The sequence below is a fragment of the Agelaius phoeniceus genome, chromosome 4 (genome assembly GCF_051311805.1).
Source record: "Agelaius phoeniceus isolate bAgePho1 chromosome 4, bAgePho1.hap1, whole genome shotgun sequence".
In the NCBI taxonomy this organism is placed as follows: Eukaryota; Metazoa; Chordata; class Aves; order Passeriformes; family Icteridae; genus Agelaius; species Agelaius phoeniceus.
This window is the reverse complement of record NC_135268.1, coordinates 68,707,699-68,724,549: the sequence shown is the minus strand read 5'-3', so window position 1 is coordinate 68,724,549 and position 16,851 is coordinate 68,707,699. Positions and strand designations below refer to the sequence as shown.

The following is a 16,851-nucleotide window of genomic DNA, read 5'->3' as shown; positions in this document are numbered from 1 at the left end:
CAAGCCTGAGACAAAGTGGTGTTCCTCATGGTGTAGGGATGGAGCTGTGCCTGTGTCACAGGCTTTGATCTGAACACATTTGTGTTTGGGGAAATGCAGAATAGAAGAGAGCAGCATGGCTTATCCCTTTTGCTCTCTAAGGCTCTCAGCTAGAGCCTGAAATTCATGGACATGAGAATTCTGGGAGAGATCAAAATTGAATGCAAATGGGAACATGACATCTTCTGTCAGAAGGAGGATTGAGTATCTGGATAGCAACACTGCTGTATTGAGGCATTAAAAAAACCTGATGTCTTCATCAAATTGTGAAACTGGATTTTAAATCCCAACTTCTATAATGCATGCATATATTGCATATATCTGTGAGCATCAGATATTTTGATTTGTACTCTGAACCTGCGGGGCTGTGTGCGTGCTCTTTTCTGAGAAACTATTGCCTGATACTTTATTTTGAATGGAAATGTTCCTGTAAGTGCTTCCAAGAAATCACCTGATGAGAATAAATGAGAAATGTGGGAATTGCTGGGATGTGCTCACAGTGAGATTGTCTCTCTGTGTGATGATGGGGGTGGCACAGAAGCAGTGCCTGGAAACTGCAGCTTCTCTTTCTAGATCTCACACTGCCTGGGCTGTGACCAAGCTGCTGATTTCCAGTGGTGAAAACCATTTATTTTCCAGCATGGGCAATGGAACATGTAGATATCTGTCATCTCAGCCTTCTCTGAAAGTTTTTACCCTAGGTATCTATTTGTCCAAAATTTAAAATTGTCAGATGTCATTGTAAAGCTCTCAATATGAGCTGCTGTGCCAGGAAATGCTTCAGTAGATACCTGTCCTTGCTAGTGAGCCTTGCCTGCTCTTTAGGTAATAGGTGGTTGTTAAGAAAATATAATGTAGGTGAATAGTAGTTGTGCTGTAAAAATCAGTGGAAGTAAAAAGAAACCCCTTCCTCTCTCTTACCTTTAGTTAAAGACCCAAACTTCACTCACTAGGATATTACAGGGATTCAAATCTAGTCTTTTGGTGTAACAGGGAAGTGTTTAACCTGTTAAGCTTCAGGGAGAAGCTATGGTAAGATTGGAAAATATCAGAAATTTAAAAGAAAATGAAATATTTGTCAAGGAATACAAAACCTGGAGGTATTAAAAAGATAAAATTATTTGTGAGGAATAGGGAAGGAATTGTGTTTTTGTAGCAGAAGTGTGTTCACTTGTGAGGTGAATCATGATATAGGAAAGTTAAATAGATGTAGAGAGATTTCAAAGTTCAGAAGAGAAGCCTTGCATTTTAAGAAACATCCCAGAGTGGCAAAGGAAATGTGTCTAAGTTCTACTTGTACAGATTGTACATGGATACTCTTTGTTGAGCAAAAGCAAAGGTGTTTTAGAATGCTCTGTACAGATTGCATGAGCTGTACCTGTCCCATGCACTTGGCCAGTGAATTACAAGTCAGAGTATTTAACTTCAGCTGCAGTTCTGGGCAATATGCAGGTGTCACTGAGAGGATGGGCAGGAATTTTGGAGACTGGGCAGCTGAATCTCTACCTGGGTTATCTTAGCCCACCCACACTGTGGGCTGATAAGCTCTGAGCCAGAAAAGTGACAATATCCTGCCCAACCCAAGCAAGTTAAAGGACAACAGATGCAGCTTTTGTGTGTCAGCACTGCATGATGGATGTCCAAGCAGGGGAATGCTCAGCTGGGCTGATGTACAAAGTACAAAATGTACAAAGGGGATCTGAGAACTCAGCTATTTCCCAAAAACTTGGAGAGAACTGATTGAACATGGTGAAAGCTTACAGAGGTGCTGGTATTTCTGTGCCTAGGGTACTGCTGGGTCCTTAAGTATAGCCCTGAAAAGCCTTTTAGAATTATTAGATCAGAAAAATTAAAGATTTCTGGACCCTGGAGTGTGTATTTGTCCTGTTACTATCATAGGTCAACCCTTCAACAGTGCAGAATATAACTTTTCTTAGGAGCAATTTCATTTAATCTTTCTTCATTTAACCTGAGAATACAGTTCTCCAACCTCTGAAGGATGAATTTAGGTTGTCTGGAGGAGATTGTCATTTAAGAAAGCCCTTTAAATCAATTTTAGCTTGATCAAGGCTTTGCAGCCCTTGATCTTTTAAAAAAATTATCCTAGCATGAGTATTAACCATGTGTGGGTCATTCACTTTCCCTGTGAGGCTCCCAGCTCCAGCAGAAGAAAGGTTGTGTCATTTTATCTCCAGATATGTGCTGTGGGCCATGATGTTTGGCATAGGGGTAAATAAGCTGATAATGACCTCTCTACTCATGGCTTTGTGTAAGAATGGATCATGCAGCAACATTACCATAAAACCATGATAGCAACTGCACAGTTAATGACACAAAGCCTTGTATGTGAGTGTGTGGCTGTAGAGATAAGGGAAATGTACTGTTCCTCTAGCTCACCAAAAATGACTAAGCTAGAGAATTAGAGCACTGTTTGTAAATATTCATTTCATCTCCCTGCCCCTCTTTTTGAAGCTCTGCTAACAGCACCTCTTCTGTGTGAAGTCCCAGAGCTAAGATGGTGTGGTGCTATTCTCCACATGCTTCCCTTGGCAATCCAGTGGGTATTGCCCAGCTTGGCTCCTTGGGGACAGCACAAATGCAAAGGAAAGGGAGTGGTGGGGCTGAGGAAGAAGGTTCTCCAAGCAGCAAGGAAGAATCTCCTCATCATCCAGGGACTGGATCCCTGGCCCTGCTGTGCCTCTGACCACAGGAATGATGGAGAGCTGTTCTCTTCCAGATCTCAGCACAGGGCTGGGATAGCAAGAGGATTATCCAGCAGGTTGAAGAAAGTGATTGTTCCCCTCTCTTTTGCAGCTATGGGGGGATGTCACAGTTTCTGGCTGGAGTATAGTATCCCATTTGAGTTTCCCTGGTAGAAGGAGAGCCCTGGCAGCAATGAGTCCAGTGGAAGAGGGTTGGAGAGCATGGTGCACCAGAAGAGATGAGTGGGGTGTTTGTTCTGCCTTAATAAGAAATGGTGGAGATGTCATTGCTGTCTTCAAAAATGAGGAGGATTGTTACAGAGAAGGCTTTTTGTGGAGGTGCAGCAAAAGGGGGAGATGTGGCATTCACATTCTCTGAACAGAGAGAGACATAATTCTCTCTCAGGATTTTTCCTGGAGAAGCACAGAGAGAAGAAGAGAAAACAATTCTCATCTCTACTTGCTGCTCCTGTTGTTTTTGCACACGTGGAATGTGTTAGGAAGATTGTTTACCTGAAGTGATTTGTCAATTGGATTCTGCTGAGGATGGTTTTGATTCCTTGGCCAATTGGCTCAAACCTGTGACAGACAATCACAGGTTTTTCTTTAGTATTCTTTAGTATCTTTTGTATAGTATCTCTTTAGTATAGTTATAATATAGTATTAATGGAATATAGTATAGTTTTAATAAAGCAATTGTTCAGCATTCTGAATCATGGAGTCAGATGCCAACCATTCCCTGTGTCAGGGGTTCCCTGTTTTCAATAGGGAGAGGCAATGGAAACAAGTTGCAGCAAAGGAAATTCCAATTATATATATATAAATAATTCTTCAAAGCAAGGGTAAGCAAGCAGGAACAGGAGTCCAGAGATGAAGATACTGAACATTTGACTGGATGGGGCTCATGATTTATTTCTGGCAAGGGATTGGTGCTGCTCCTTTGTTCCTGGGTGAGCCTGGTTCCTCCAGATTCAGCCCTGGGGGAAGAGCTCCTGCTCTGCAGTGAGCATTACCAATGCAAGCTCAGGAGCCCAGTGCTGGGTGCTGGCTGTTCCATGTGTCCTCCAGGAGAGCTCCAGAGCTTCAATAGGTACATTGTGACCATTGTGGGTGAGTATGTGAAGGAGAAGATGTGAAACAAGAGGTGCCACTGGGCTGTCATTTTGGTGTGCTTTCCATTCTGTGTGTGAGCCCAAGCCCACTCTCTGCCCATGCATCCCATAATGAATCTCATTCCTCTGTAGGTGCTAACCACCCCCAGCCTGTGAAGTGCTCTGGGGAGCCTCTCCCATTGCCTTGTCACGATGGGTGTCACCCCCGTGGGGCTGATGCTGCCCTGGGACAGCCCTGAGAGCTGCCAGGTCAGGGTGTTATTTAGGCTGCCCCAGCTGCTCTTTTGTACCACTTATCCTAACACCATGATTTAGGATTAGCCACTAAATGGTCATTTTTCTTCTGATTTATTTTAATTACAGGCAAAGAGTTGTCCTGGTAGTTGAAGCTGAATTCAGAGGTGTAGCCAGCAGATCTGATTGATTATTCAGTAGGGGTCCATGGCTTCAGAACAGAGCTGTGTTTCCTTCTGCTTTCCTCTCCCTTATGTCTGGGTTAGTCTGGAGGCTGCTCTGTATCAGTTCAGCTCCAGCTGGAGAGCTCTGCTTTCATGTTTATCTCAGTTGCACCATGCATTTCATTACAATGGTGTTATTAGCTGTATAAAATGGAGGGATTAAAAAGGATGAATGAAATGACAAAAGACCCTGGAGGAAAGAACTCTATTAAATTCACACCACAAACCCTAGTCAAATACTTGTTAGAAAAGACTAGAAGTCTTTCTTTTTCAAGCTGTATGAGAGTTTCTTGTTTTCCTGTGTTTTAAAATAAAAGTTATGCAGGTCCTAGTACGAAAGCAGGTGCCCAGCCACTCCCTAAAATGTTTATAGTACCCAGAAGAAATACCAATCTGTGTGTGTGGGCCAGAAAGAGAAACTTGGTCTGCATGGCCTGTGAACTCACAGCAATTTTGCAGCTGTTATATTTAGCATGTGGCATTCTGATACCCGGGCTAACCAAAGCATGGAGCTGGGCTGAATATTCTGAAATTACCTGTAGAATCATCTTGCCTTAACTTTCTTACACTCTTGCTTTAAAACTGGAGTTCAAAACTGGGCACTGATATATCATATCCTGATATGATTCTTCCTGTATGATTTTAATGTCTCACTTTCTTATCATTTAAAATAGACATAAACCAGTAATTAAATAGAAATAATCAGAAATCAGTAGTAATGCCACCAGCTTTGATATTCACATCAATAATATTCATACTGCACTTTGAGATCCTCCTTTGAGATGTGTTATCAAAATGAGAAGAAATGTTTTAAAGATGTATGTGGGTGATTTGTTTGTTTGTTTACTTAACTAAGAGGTGGACATTTGTTCTGGAACCTGGAGGTTACACTGAGTTGGGTCCCACTTGTTCTCAGTGAGTCTGGTCCCTCAAAATGTTTGGTCTTCTGGGTTTTCTGGTTAATGTTCTGGAATCCTCAGAGAGGTGAGAAAATCACTTCCTGATGGAAGGAGTTATGCTGTGAATTTACCAGCATCTGGTAAGTAACAGTAAATTAACATTAAATTAACATGTACTGTTAATTTACCAGCATCTACTGGATCCTCCATAGTAGTGGAAGGTGGCCCTGCCCATGGCAGGGGTTGGAACAGCAGCAGGATTTCACCTCAGGCTGTTTTGCACCAAGCTGGCCATGACTGTGCCTGACCATTTCTGGACCAAACTGCTCTCCTTGGCTAGCAGAGAGAGCTACCCTGGGTTTCTCCTCCTCTGAGAGCTTCTGGAGAGCTCCAAGGCCCAGAGGTACTCACAGCAACCTTGGGACTGCTTGATCTGTTACAGTAGATTGAGTCATTGGTAATCCATGGAAAGTCAGTATTTTGCATTGCTTTAGCTGAGTGTTTGGGCCAAAGAGACTTTCTGGTTTAATTTTGGAATTACATTGAGCTGAAATATTCCTTGCATTTAGTTAAGCACTTCTAGTAATGTTCTGTCCCTGAGAAGCTGAAGTAACAATACTCTAAGGAGGTTATGTTGCAATTGATTTGGATGTGTTATGGTTTAATTTAATTTTTTTTATTCCTGTTTTCTGTCCCAAGAGTACACCACAAGAAGTCTAAAGCTGCCTTTCAGTGAGATGTAGATGAACAGGAGCTTTTGTTTCTCACCACTTCCTCAGACAGTGGTAGCACTTATGGTTTGATGGTGGAAGTCTTCCGTAAACTGAACTGAGTTTTCAGATACAGAGAATGTAGTAGGATTATGTTCTCAGTTTGGGTTTCTGTATGTGGTTATACTTCCTAAAAGGTGATTCATATAGTATCAGTCAAAATAATTCCAAAATAATACTTTCAACATGATGTGGTTTTCTATGAAAATAATGTGGAGCTTCTCTGTTGATAAGCAATCCATAGTTTGTACCTTTTTTTAGCCTAGAAATCAGTTTGGTTAGGTTATAAGTTTTTCTGTTCCTTTTCATATCATGAGCCTACCATAAATCTGTAGGCTAACTCACAATGCAGATTTTGAACCATCTGTCAGCTCTGGAATATAATATCAGTGCTTCTAAAAAAGCTCTTTCCCACATAAACATCCCCCTCTCCAGAGTCAGGAAAAGCAGCCCTTCCCATCTAAAACATACCATTTAGTTTTCAAATTGCCATTTATCTGACTTGGAGAAAAACAAAGCTCTCAAAGCCAGAATTATAAGGTCAGTACTGGACAGGGAAAACATTGGGGCACCCAGACCCTGAGCCCTGCATTTTGGAGCAGTGGAGCTGGGTGAAGATCTGACCTGGTCACAGAACAGGAATGTTTTCTTTTCCAAAAGATACAGATTTGATTTCCCTCAGTATCACATTTTGATGGATTGATTGCTTCTTCTTCCCCAAAAGAGTGATGAAGCCGTGGGCTGAGCCAGCTGTGAAAATGCGGATTTTATGATTGGTTTTTCACAAATATGAAAATGAATATTATATGTGTTGTGTTAGAAAGTAATGCTGCATTAATTCTCCTAAGTAGTGTGTTAAATATAGTTTTAGGTTATAACAAAATGTTAAAATAGAACCTATGCTATATAAAATGCTTTTTTTTTTCCCTAAAGAAAGTACTAGCACTGAGATAGCAGTTGCAAGACACCTAAATCTTTCAGAGAAAGAATTTATTGCTCCATTATCAGGAGAAACTGACTTCTTCTTGCCTTGCTCTGGCAGGATGATGCTGTTAAGATTATGAGGAAGAAGTCGACAATGACCAGACAGAATCCTGTATTTGAATGGAATTTATGCATCATGTATAAGATGTATGAATATGCAACAGGTTATTGTTTTTAAGGGTTAATCCTCTGTTAATGGGTGTCCTTTTTTGGGCTTATTTTGCCCAGAAAGAGGTACCCGGACATCTGTAACTCTGTTTCTATTGTCCTAATTAAAATTGTCCAAATTATTATTACTCTAATTGTATTACTACTTTTATAACCATTTTATTACTATTAAACTTAAAGAAAATATTTTAAAAACAAGTGATTAGTGTTTTTCCCACCAGCACTGGCTGCAAGCTGGGGACTTGGGCTGTTTCCTCCCGTGGTGCTGCTGAGCTGGGGCTGGAGAGGGAGGAGCAGCAGCAGCACAAATGCCTCTGGTGAGGCCCACGAGACCCTATCTCTGCCAGGCAGCTGCTCAGAGCCTCCTGGGCTGTGCCAGCCGCAGTTTTCTTGTTTACTGCAGCTTCTCACAGGTCCCACACCAGCCCCACACGCTCTCCACACAGACCCCTCTTCAAACAATGTCTGGGTGACAGCAAATTCCTCTCTCTCATCAGCAGCTCCACTGATGGCAGCGTGAAGTAGAACAGAGCAGCAGCTTAGTAAACCTCCACCTGCAAGGAATTTGCTTCCTAAAATAGCTGCAGAGCTGTGGGGTATTTTTATAGCAGCCACACAGGCATTCTCTGTTCTGAAGGACTGGAAGGAGAACTTTCAAGTGTTGGCTTGAGTGTGAATCGATAGAATTCTGCCTGAGTTTGAGGAGAGTCTGGAGCAGTAACCCTGGGAAGGGTTAAGTACCTGCCTAATCTTGAATGGACTTTAAATATGATACTCAAGGGTACCCCTGCAAACATAACCCTGTGAAAACCCTTCACTGCTGGTAGCTTTCCTAGGAATGTCAGGCTTTGGTAGGCATCACGTGCCCTGTCATAACAATCCCAATATTTAACAAGGTCTCTCCATCAGTAATGGAGTTATTTTAGCATTTCTATCTTCTTGTTACAGGAAGTGTGGAAAAGGGAACAGTGGGGACTGGTCTTGTTTAGACCAGTCTGAATGTAGAGTTTCTATGTGAACAAATGTAATAGCTCACAGAATCATTGAGGTTGAAAGAGACCTTCAAGATCATCTAGTCCAGCTGCCAACCCCAGGCAACCACAGTCACCCCTAAACCATCTCCCCAAGTGCCACATCCCAACACCTCTTGAATTCTTCCAGAGATGGTGACTCACCACCTCCTTGGGCAACTTATTCCAATGCCTAACCACTCTTCCAGTGAATTTTTTTTTTCTAATATCTAATTTGAACGTCCACTGGTGCCACTTAACACCATTTTCTCTCAGCCTTTCACTGTAGACACCACAGAGGAGACCAACCCCACCTCACTACAACCTCCTGTCAGTTCTAAAGAGCAGTGAGGTCTCCTTGAGCCTCCTCTTTCTCCACAACCCAAGTTCCCTGAGCTGCTCCTCATAGAACATGTCTTCTAAGCCCTTCACCAGCTTTGTTGCAGTTCTCTGGACATGTTCCAACACCTCAACATCCTTTTAGAAGTGTTGAGCTCAAAACTGAGCACAGCACTTGAGATGTGTCCTCACCAATGCCCAGCACAGGGGGACAATCCCTTCCCTGGGATTGCTGGCCACACTATTGCTGATACAGGCCAGAATTCCATTTGCCCTCTTGGCCACCTGGGCACACTGCTGGCTCATTCCCAGCTGGCTGTCAACCAGCACCCCCAGGTCTCCTTCTGCTGAGCAGCCTCTCAAACCACCCTGCCCCCAAATGCTTGGGGTTGTTGTGACCCAAGTGTAGGTGTATGACAGCTCCAGGCTGGCCAAGGCCCATTTCTCCACCCATCCCCACTGCTGTTTCTTCACCTGTTTGTGCCTGGCCATCTGCCAGCTGCTGTGTGAGGAGTGCCCTGGCTGAGGAAAACAACAAAGGGTCATGACAACTGCAGAGGAACGTGTGCTGCTTTGGGAAGATGAAGGCTGCTTAAATTAGAAGCATTAAGGACAGTCCTTGACTTGCTGTTTCTGATGGAAGGCCAGCACTGCTCAGGCAGTGTCCCTGTGCCCTGCAGCCACACCAGGAGGAGCAACTGGGTTTCAGCAGCCATTAGGTTACATTAACCACGATGAAGTTTCACTTTGCTTCTGTAGTAACCTGGCTGAGAAGTTGGAGGTGGATCTGGATGGAAAGCAAAGCATCTTTGTGTTAGAGGTCTCCTGGATGTGCCTTCTGCTTCCTTGGTGTGGGTGTGTTTGTTCTTTGGAAGTGTGGATGTGAGGACATGGTCCTAGCAGACCAGAAGAATTCAGCAGGTCACCAAGGAGGTGCAGAGGAAACTTTCCCAAAGCAGAGGGATGTGCTGGGTGGCTGTGCAAGTGGAGCTTTACCTGCATGACTGGCTGAGTGACATGGGCACACCTGCACGTTTGTGCTTGGGCACTGAAGCAGCCCCAAAAGGATTTGATTCAAGTGGAGTTTGAAGTGAGCCTGATCTGTCCCAGGGATATCAGGACCCAGCGCTTTCCTTGAGAGATATTTTTGTCATGAGTGCTCTCAGAGTGTATCAGGGTGTCAGTCTGGCGTGGTCAGGTATCCACATCTCCTGGGGCCCAAGGTGGGGATGGTGTCAGCTGTCACCCTGGGGGTGAGCAGGCAAGCTCCTGACTTCCCTGGAGCCACCATTCTGCTGGACAGTGACTGCAAAGAATCTGCAGGAGCCACCTCCTAGGGAATATAGGAATATAGCTCCTCTGCAGCTGGTGCTTCTTGCACCCCAGCCCCCTCTTGAATATCAGGCATTTGGCCTGTCCAGGGACTCAAATTAACCCTTTCCCTTACCTTGTGCACTGCTTATTTTCACATCCCTGACTGCTGGATTTCAACCAGGAACTTTCAGTGCAAAGACAGTGCTGTTTATTTTTAATCTGTGGCACTGTGGGAACATTAATTAGGACTGATAATAAGGAACACAAACCTATTGGCACCCTTCTTGGTTGTATCATTGAGGAATGCTGGCATGGTGACAGCTCAGCTTCTGTTTTCTGGGCCTGAAACACACACTAGCCAGTAAACATGTTGAGAAAATAGGAAATATCTCATTGATTCCTAAATGTGTCCATCCCTGTGCACACAAGTTGCTGTCTTGGCTGCTGTGTGCCTGTGAAATGGGAACATTTGTTATTTATGGGCAAAATAAGGGCAGTTCTATTTGTGTTGTGGTGGTACAATGTTCTAAGTGTTTGGGCAGCCCAAACACTGCTGGTGGCATGGTAACTAGAGGAGCAAAACTTGGGAGCCTTGGGATGTAGATAGCCCCTGCTGGTGTATTTGTAACAGCACCCAGAAAATACCCCTGTGGTTAAAAGTGCTCAAGGGAGTGGATGTGCAGGCATTTCTGGAGGTAACCTGAGTCCTGGCAAGAACTCCTGAGAATCACTAAGAGCCTTTCCATTTATTGCAGGGGCTATTTTATGGAGCATGAGAGTTAATTCTGTGGGTAAGTGACTTTTCCATGAGGAAAGCAGCATCACCAAATCAGAACCCAAGATGTCCTGTGGGACCCTCCCAGGTCATGGTAGCAGCTCTGAGGCTGTTCCCCAGAGTGTAGCCTGGATTCTATCAGGAATACTGGCACATCTGGGATAGCCTGTGCTCTTTGATGGTCAGACCACTGCTCCAGCAGATCCACAGAAGGAATAGAAGGATTTTAGAGCCAGGTCTGACTGTGGCTGTCCTGCTAAGTGGAGACAGAAGGAGCTTTGGTGATGATGCAGCTGCTCCCCTGGAATATGACAGGGTTTGTTAAAGAGGAGCCAACAGTTCAGTTGCTTTACTATTCCCCTGACAATCAGGAAACCCCACAATATGGGAAGCTTCATTTGATGGTAAACTTGAATAATGAAACCCAAACCCCAAATCCTACATAATGTAATTATATTAATAAATACAGTTCATCCATTCCACATAATATCTCCTGGTGGTACAGGGGGTTTCTCCCCTCCTTTTGCCTTTGTTCTCTTTATTGAGTTGAGCATCCTCTTGCTCTGCATCAGGAGGAGTAAATAACCTCAGTTATCTGTCTTTGTTGCAAAAGAAACATTTACAGCCTTTCCAGTCCCTCTTATGGATCCTCCCCAGTGCACTTCCACTTTCCCTGTCCTTCTCTTTCCCCTCCTGCCTTCGTGTCTCCCTTTTGACAAAGAATGACCAGAAGCACATGTAATGACCCAGGCTGGGGATTGCTGCTGCTGAGGTGCCTAATAGGATTATAGGATTTTCAGCATTAATCCTTATCCTATTCTTTAGGCAGTCTAACCTTTTACTTAGATTTTTGCCTCCTGTTGCACAATTACTTGACTCTTCAGTGATTTCTTTACAGCTGCTGTTTTGTCCTTTTCCAAGGTGATTGTAATTGGTGTAGACCTCCAGCACAGAGCAGTGCTGGAACTGTTAGGCTGTTGTGGTGATTTGTTTAGTGCTGCAAGTGAGCTTTTCCTAGCTACTGATGGATGTCACCACTTCCTTGTGTCTCTCTATACCCTGAGGGTGTGTGCTTGCTTTAGCCCAGGCTGCAGAACATTTCTGTAGCTTTCAATGTAGCAGCTACTCTACATCAAGCTCTGGGAGGTTTGGTGATCAGGATATCTGCTTCTGCACAGAAGGTAAAAGGGCCAAGGCTTTCTTGGGTACACAGCTCATTCAAAGAAGCTTTGAAAGATGGAAATGGGTGGGGAGTGAGTTGATGCTGGTTTCCTAAGGAAATGAGACTTAAGTTGTCTGTTTTTCCACTGCTGCAAAACTTTTGGGTCTGCAAAGTGGTTGTGGCCAAAACAGATGGGTGAGAGAGGTCTCAAATATAAATTTCCTACATTATTCCTAAGAATTAGCTGCTGGCTAGGAGACTGTTTTATAGCACTGTCTGCCAGGAGGTAAAAGCTGCAGTGCTGACTCCATAGGTAGCTCATTAATTTGGCTGGCCAGCACCAGACAGACAGACAGACAGACAGACAGACAGACAGACAGTACCTGTAACACAGAAAGAGTCACAGCACATCTGAGTCTCAGCTCAGCTGGCAGCTGTGGGAGGGAACTGAGGGGCAGTCCTGTGATTCTGGGGAGGTGGGAAGAAAGCTGAAGGTCCTGTGATCTGGTTCAGGAGCATCAGAAGCGTGGCAGAAGAAGGATATGGAGATGAGGAGGGCTGGGGAATGATGTGGTTGGAATTGGGCTGCAGGCTCAGACTGGGGGCTGTCAGGATGACTGCCAGGGAACAGCTTGTTTTGGAGGCAGTGAACTGATGTGCAATGGGGAGCAAGGAGCACAGGAGCTCCAGGGTGTGGGAGAATAAATGCAGGGAACAGCAGAGGAAGAGGGTGGTGGCACTGCAGTCATTAAAGGAGAGAAGGGACTGAGGAGGATGAGATAAAAGAGCAAACCAACAGGGGTTAGGAACAACGTTTTCAGGCATGGAAAGCAAAGATAAGTTACTCCAGCTTGTTAGGCTGGGAGTGGGGGTGACTGAGACAGGGGAGAGAGGTTAAACATGGGTGCATCCAGGTGGGGTAGAGAGCACACAGAGGTGGAAAGGAGACTTGGACAAAGAAAGACTTGATGGCTTTCAAGGGACAAAGGAGGGACAAAGGGTCAGCCCCAGGTTTGTAGCGTGCACAACGAGTGCTTTGGCAACATTCTGAGCATGGGGATGAAGGCAGGCAGGAATCAACAATAACTTTAATTATGCAGGAAGCTTGGATGAAGGGGAAGTGAGAATTATTGTCTTCAGCAGGGTAGAGGAACTGAGGGAAGAGATGCAGGATTGATGTGTGTTCTAATTAAATCAGTTGTACTCGACCCTGATCCAAAGCCAAGTGAAGACAGTAACTTCAAGAGACTTTTTGGAATATCCCTATACACAAATATTTGTTTTAAAACCCCTGAATATGCTTTACAGAAATGCCCAAACATCTTTTCTCTTCCATTTGTAGAGTGTACCCAGAGATTGTGACCCAAGCCACTTAGTAAGCCACAGCAGTGACAAGACTGGCTTCCAACATTCCTTAAAACAATTTTCAGTCTGGTAAACCACAGCAGTAATAAATGTCCATATATGCACACAACACCCTGCAAGGCAAATCAGTGAAACTCTGAATCTCCAGTTTAGGGAGATCATATCACCTTATTAACTGTCCCTTGCTCTGCACATGCAAAATTATTGCAATTTCCTTCCCTCACATGATTTTTTCCCCCAAATATTTATTGTCTGCAACTAATTATTTTCTGGTATTCCTATAAACCATTTGCTTCTTCAGGATCCAGTGACTTTCTGTGACCAGCACAAACTGAGGAAATGAATATCAATCATTCAGTGATTATTTGCAGGAAATAAAAGTGTGAGATAGCAGCCAGCCTAGGCCAAGAAGGAAGAACAGCATTGCGGTGCATTTTATAAGGAGAGCCAAAAATATTTTTCATGTGCTCAGCTGTTATTTTCTGAGTATTGTAGCTTTCTTCTTTTTGTGAACTCTTCCTTCTTTGGATTAGGTCCTGCTACCACTGAACTTGGAATATTTGTTATTATATCTCAGTGAGAGCAGAATCAAGCCACTGTGTGTGTGTTCATCCTTGCCTTAACCCATGTTGCTGTTTGGTGGGATACTGCAAAGGACAAAACCACTTTTGGTTTCCCAGGATCTTTCTGAGTGTTTGTATCTGATCCTTGCAGATAGCACAAGCCTCTCTGAGTGAAATAGGTTTGGAGTTGACTGCTACCAGCAAAGCTTTTTGAAACCAGTGGGAAGCCTCTGTAAAATGTTGAATCTCCTCGCTCAGTAGCTGCTTTTCTGAAGTCTGCATTGTGCTTCAGGTTCTGCTAAGCCATGCTACAGTGAGCATGATGAATAGCAGGCAAATTGCCTTTGGTCACTGCTTTGGAAATCAAGATGTGTGCTGGCTCACCCCATTCTTTCATAAATACCTTCCTGAGCTCCGGGAAGGATGATGGTGCACCATATCCCAGAGTGTTAATTTTTAATGCCTTATGCACGTAATGGACTTGACTGTAATTATGAATCCCTCAGCACACAGTCACTGCTGGCAGGGTGGAAAAAGATGGCTCTGGGTCCATGTGGCTCCACAATTAGGGATTGAAACATTGATCATTTTCATTCCCAGGAGCAGAGGAAACAGTTGTGTGAATTAAAAGCAAAAGCTTCAGCGGAAGGATGGGTAGTTGCAAGCCAATAAACATTACCCTGCAATCTATTAAATTTAGACTTTGCAGCATCATCCTCCTGCTTTGAATAAAACTGACTGAAACCTGGGCAGGGCAAAGTGGTTTTGACAAGCCTATGCTTACGTCCAGAATAATCCAAGTGAATAAGCATGTAGGCAGTGATGCAGAGAGAACCCAGGATAAAAAATTCTCCACGTGTTTTTCTCAGTAGTGCTATTTTTAACTTACAGATCCTTGTTTCTTTCTTACATGAAATCTTGAAGCTGACAGCATCCCTTTCAGGCTTGAAAATGAAAGGAAGCTGTCTGAAAGAGCAGCAGAGCTAGGACTTTTAGGCCTCATCATGTTGTCATATCTTGGTGGGCAGATTCCTTCTCCTTTCATGAGCCCAAATTGACTTTACTGAACGGTGCAAGGTTCTTCCATATACCAGGTTTAATGTAGGATAAGGCACCCAAACCCTTGCATCAGTAGAACCTGAATCCTGCTTTATCATCTGCCAGCTTTTCAGAGTACTGAACAGAGGTGGAAGGGATTTTAGACAAATAATTCTCTCTCTGAAAGCAATACTCCCATATTCCTGGTGTTGCAGTAGATTGTTTCAAGATCAGACTTTTAATTTCCTTTTGAAAGTGTGGTGGTGGCCTTTTTTGTTTGGTTATTTTTTTTGTGTGTGTAACTCATACGGTACAGGTTTGGAAACCATTGCAAAAGGAAAACCAGCCTGAATCTCTGCTCTTCATTCAAGTCACTGGAAATAGCTGCTCTGAATTCAGTGATGCAAAATCACTCCTGTGCTGTACTTAGTGCACTCAAGCTTAAATCAAATCCTTACACATTTTACCAGTGCAAAAACCACATTTAAAACACAGGGGGAAGAAAAAAAATCTTTCCCTGTGACAGGAAATCAATTTAATCCGTTTATTGTTTGTTTGTTTTTTCCAGGCTTATATTTGGCACACTTTACCCCGCATATTATTCTTACAAAGCCGTGAAATCAAAGGACATCAAAGAATATGTGAGTAATGAGGTTTGTGGCTGTGCTGGGGGGTTGTTTTCTAAGATTGCTCCTCACCACATTGGAAAAGTGTTGTCTGTATTCTGGGAAAGCTCATAAAGGGGCAGATTGGCCTGAAGGTGGACTGGTTGTTTGCTGGGCACCAATGAGCCTTGGGTTTGTGCTCCTGGCCCCAGTGCAGAGCTGATGTGCTCCTTGACAAATGCATGCTGCTCCTCTGGTGGTGAGATACACAGTCACTTAAAAGGCATTTGGCATCCAGAGCTTTGTGTGCTCTTCTTTGTTTCTGAAGAGCAGCATAAATCAAAGCCTTTTCAAAAAGCCTTGAAGCTTTAACTGCTCATTCAAAACAAGGACAAGAGGAGGCAACTAGAAGTGCATATGACTGAATCCTCAGACAGAAACATCCTTCCTTGCAGAGCGACCTATTTACAGGCAGGTCTGGCAGCTGGCTGTGCTCTCTTTTTGCTTTTTGCTGAAAAATCTTCCCTGGGCCCTGGTTTCTAAAGGCATATGGGGCCACCAGGGAAAGTGAAATGAGGGAGAATCAAAAGCACTTGGATGCTGTTGGGGTCCTGTGGGATTTGTAGTGCCCTTCACAACCTGAGCTCTTTTAACTTCATTGAACCCAGCTCAGCCTCCAGATCTTGACTCTTCAATCCTCTCAAGATCCCAGGGATAACAAGCCCATTTTCTCATCTGGATAACAGCATACATGTCTATAGTCTTTAGTGCAAACTCAATCTGGGACTCACTGTGGCTGCTAAGAGTTTTGTTTATAACTTTCCTCCTTCAGAAAATGATTTTGGGTATTTTGAGAAACATAAGTGTTACAGAACACAGCAAATACTTAAGGTAAAATGTCTCTGCAGCCCTTGAGTTTCTCAGGGCCTCTTTGCCTGAAAATGCTGAAGATGTTCACAAGCATCTCCAAGCAGTGTCTGCCACTGATACTTAATGTTTCCATAGTCTCTTATTGGAAGGTATTTTGTTGAAGGGTCCAGTTCCTGTTGGAAATTGAAGTGGAAAAGAGGAACTCACATCAGACACTTGTGCTTGTGACGCAAATGTGAGAACAGCTGATCTGACCTGGTCTGCCCTTACAATTGATTTCAGTTTAATATAGCAGTTGTGGCAATGTATCCATTAAGGCCTGATTAAAAAAAAAATAATAAATGAAGTAATAATTTACACTGACACAGGAGGAACCTTCTCTTATGAATCAAAACTTATATCACTCTAAAATAATTTTTTTCTGCTTGGTAATAGTAATTTTGATGAATGTTTTAGGCTGATCCAAGCCCATCCACACCAGGTCTTGGTTTGTGTTTAAAAGTTTTGCTGGCAGTAATGTCTAAGTGAGAGAGCCATGTTGGCAATGAGGCTCTGAGGAGTCACAGTTACATAACAAATCTGGCAGAAGCTGCTCTAGGAAGATGATGCTCTCAGGCATTTGGCAGTGCCATTATTGTTGTAACACTACATATAGATATAAATATGCACATAAATATA

General features: G+C 43.6%; 1 protein-coding gene across 2 annotated transcripts in view; it reads left to right on the top strand.

Moving 5' to 3' along the window:
• The window catches only part of REEP1 (receptor accessory protein 1), a 68,504-nt gene that overhangs the window by 12,849 nt on the left and 38,804 nt on the right, over positions 1–16,851 (top strand). For both annotated transcript variants that reach the window (XM_077177849.1, XM_077177848.1), the window contains exon 2: positions 15,267–15,339. In XM_077177849.1, coding sequence (XP_077033964.1) covers positions 15,267–15,339 — 73 coding nt within the window. The remainder of the gene's footprint in view (positions 1–15,266; positions 15,340–16,851) is intronic.